This window comes from Arachis hypogaea, chromosome 4, assembly GCF_003086295.3.
Source record: "Arachis hypogaea cultivar Tifrunner chromosome 4, arahy.Tifrunner.gnm2.J5K5, whole genome shotgun sequence".
Lineage (NCBI taxonomy): Eukaryota > Viridiplantae > Streptophyta > Magnoliopsida > Fabales > Fabaceae > Arachis > Arachis hypogaea.
The window spans coordinates 116110092-116111551 of record NC_092039.1 but is presented as its reverse complement, the minus strand read 5'-3'; the positions used below and the strand labels follow the sequence as shown (position 1 = coordinate 116111551).

At 28.0% G+C, this 1460-nt stretch overlaps 1 protein-coding gene across 1 annotated transcript; it reads left to right on the top strand.

Moving 5' to 3' along the window:
- The first annotated feature begins 998 nt into the window (after window positions 1-998).
- Window positions 999-1460, top strand: LOC112795268 (S-protein homolog 3-like). The gene has a single exon (XM_025837208.1). The coding sequence runs from the start codon at window positions 999-1001 to the stop codon at window positions 1458-1460; it is 462 nt and encodes a 153-aa protein (XP_025692993.1).

Below are 1460 nucleotides of genomic sequence, written 5' to 3'. Positions count from 1 at the left end.
ATTTTATTTTAATATAAATATTATTATATAATTTTTATGTTAACATTTTTTGTTCTCCAAAAATTTTTTCAAGCTTTGGTATTAACTTAGCTAATAATTTAAATTTTTTTTAGAGATAATTTTTTTAATTTAATTATTTAATAATATATTTTATCTTAAATTTTTAAATATTAATAATTAACTAATAATAAAAAATAATAAAGTTTGGGATTTCTTATAAAGTAATATGCTATTTTAAGAAAACTTAAAATATGCGTTAATTGTGCTAGTCACTATGTTAGTATTCCCTCGATGGAACTACTTCTCAGAAACTATAATCTATAATCTATATATATGCGGAACTACTTCTCAGAAACTATAATCTATAATCTATATATATGCAAACGCATTTTGTATGTTACCGTATAATGAGAAAAGCTTTATGCATGCTTTTGAGACTTAAATTTGAGTTCAACCATAACCTTAACTCTATATATTTTTATATTGTGTTAGTCTAAACAATGTTTAATTTCATCTAGTCATATATATAGACAGAAAAAGAATACATATATTATGATTAATATTTCGGATAATTTACGCATATAAAACATCTGTATGGAGATATTACATATAAATATCCTAAATGAAAAATCGTTGCATGTATATATCCTAATTTAAATCTGACTTGTAAATATTTATTTAAATAAAAAATCCGATAAATTGCTAATTTAATAAACCAAAAACTTAAATTTAATTTGTGCTGTATACTCCCATCATCGAGGCACTCTTTGTGTGGTGCCGTGCACTCTTTGTGTGGGGCCATATAACCATATTGTCTACAATATTCACGCCGCAGTTTTTTCAAATTTTTTAGTTCAACCATCTCTTTTACGCTATAGACTATAGTCTATAATACCTTAAATTCTAGTTACTTGATCCTATATATAAACATAACAATTATTCACAACTTCATATTAAAAAGGATAAAAAAAATTAGTAGTCCAAATAGCGCGATAGCCATGGCTCATCTTGCTAGAAGCATTTTCATCCTATGGCTTCTTACTATGCTTCCATTTTTTGGCAACGTTTTATCAAGGTCATCGGAAATATCTGTGGCAATTCAGAATCTTCTAGAAGACCAGGACGATCTAACGGTTCATTGCAAATCAAGAGATGATGATATTAGGGTGCAATATCTAAAGTCTCATGAACATTTCTTGTTCCATTTTAGACCTAATATCTTTGGAACCACACTTTTCTATTGTAGCTTTGCTTGGGAAGATGGTGTTTGCCGTCGGTTTGATATATATGAATATGATAGGGACAAAACTTATACGGATATCACGTGGCAAATATTCAAAGAAGGACCTTGTAGGTTTATTGAAAATAATGGTCATGATGATAACACTACAAGAAAAAAGGCCGATGGCTACGCTTTTTTTGATAACATTTGCTTTCAGTGGAGTCACGATTCCTGTTGA

Bases quoted from the DNA above. Each gene is read 5' to 3' on its own strand.
- LOC112795268 (XM_025837208.1), top strand. From the start codon at position 999: ATGGCTCATCTTGCTAGAAGCATTTTCATCCTATGGCTTCTTACTATG.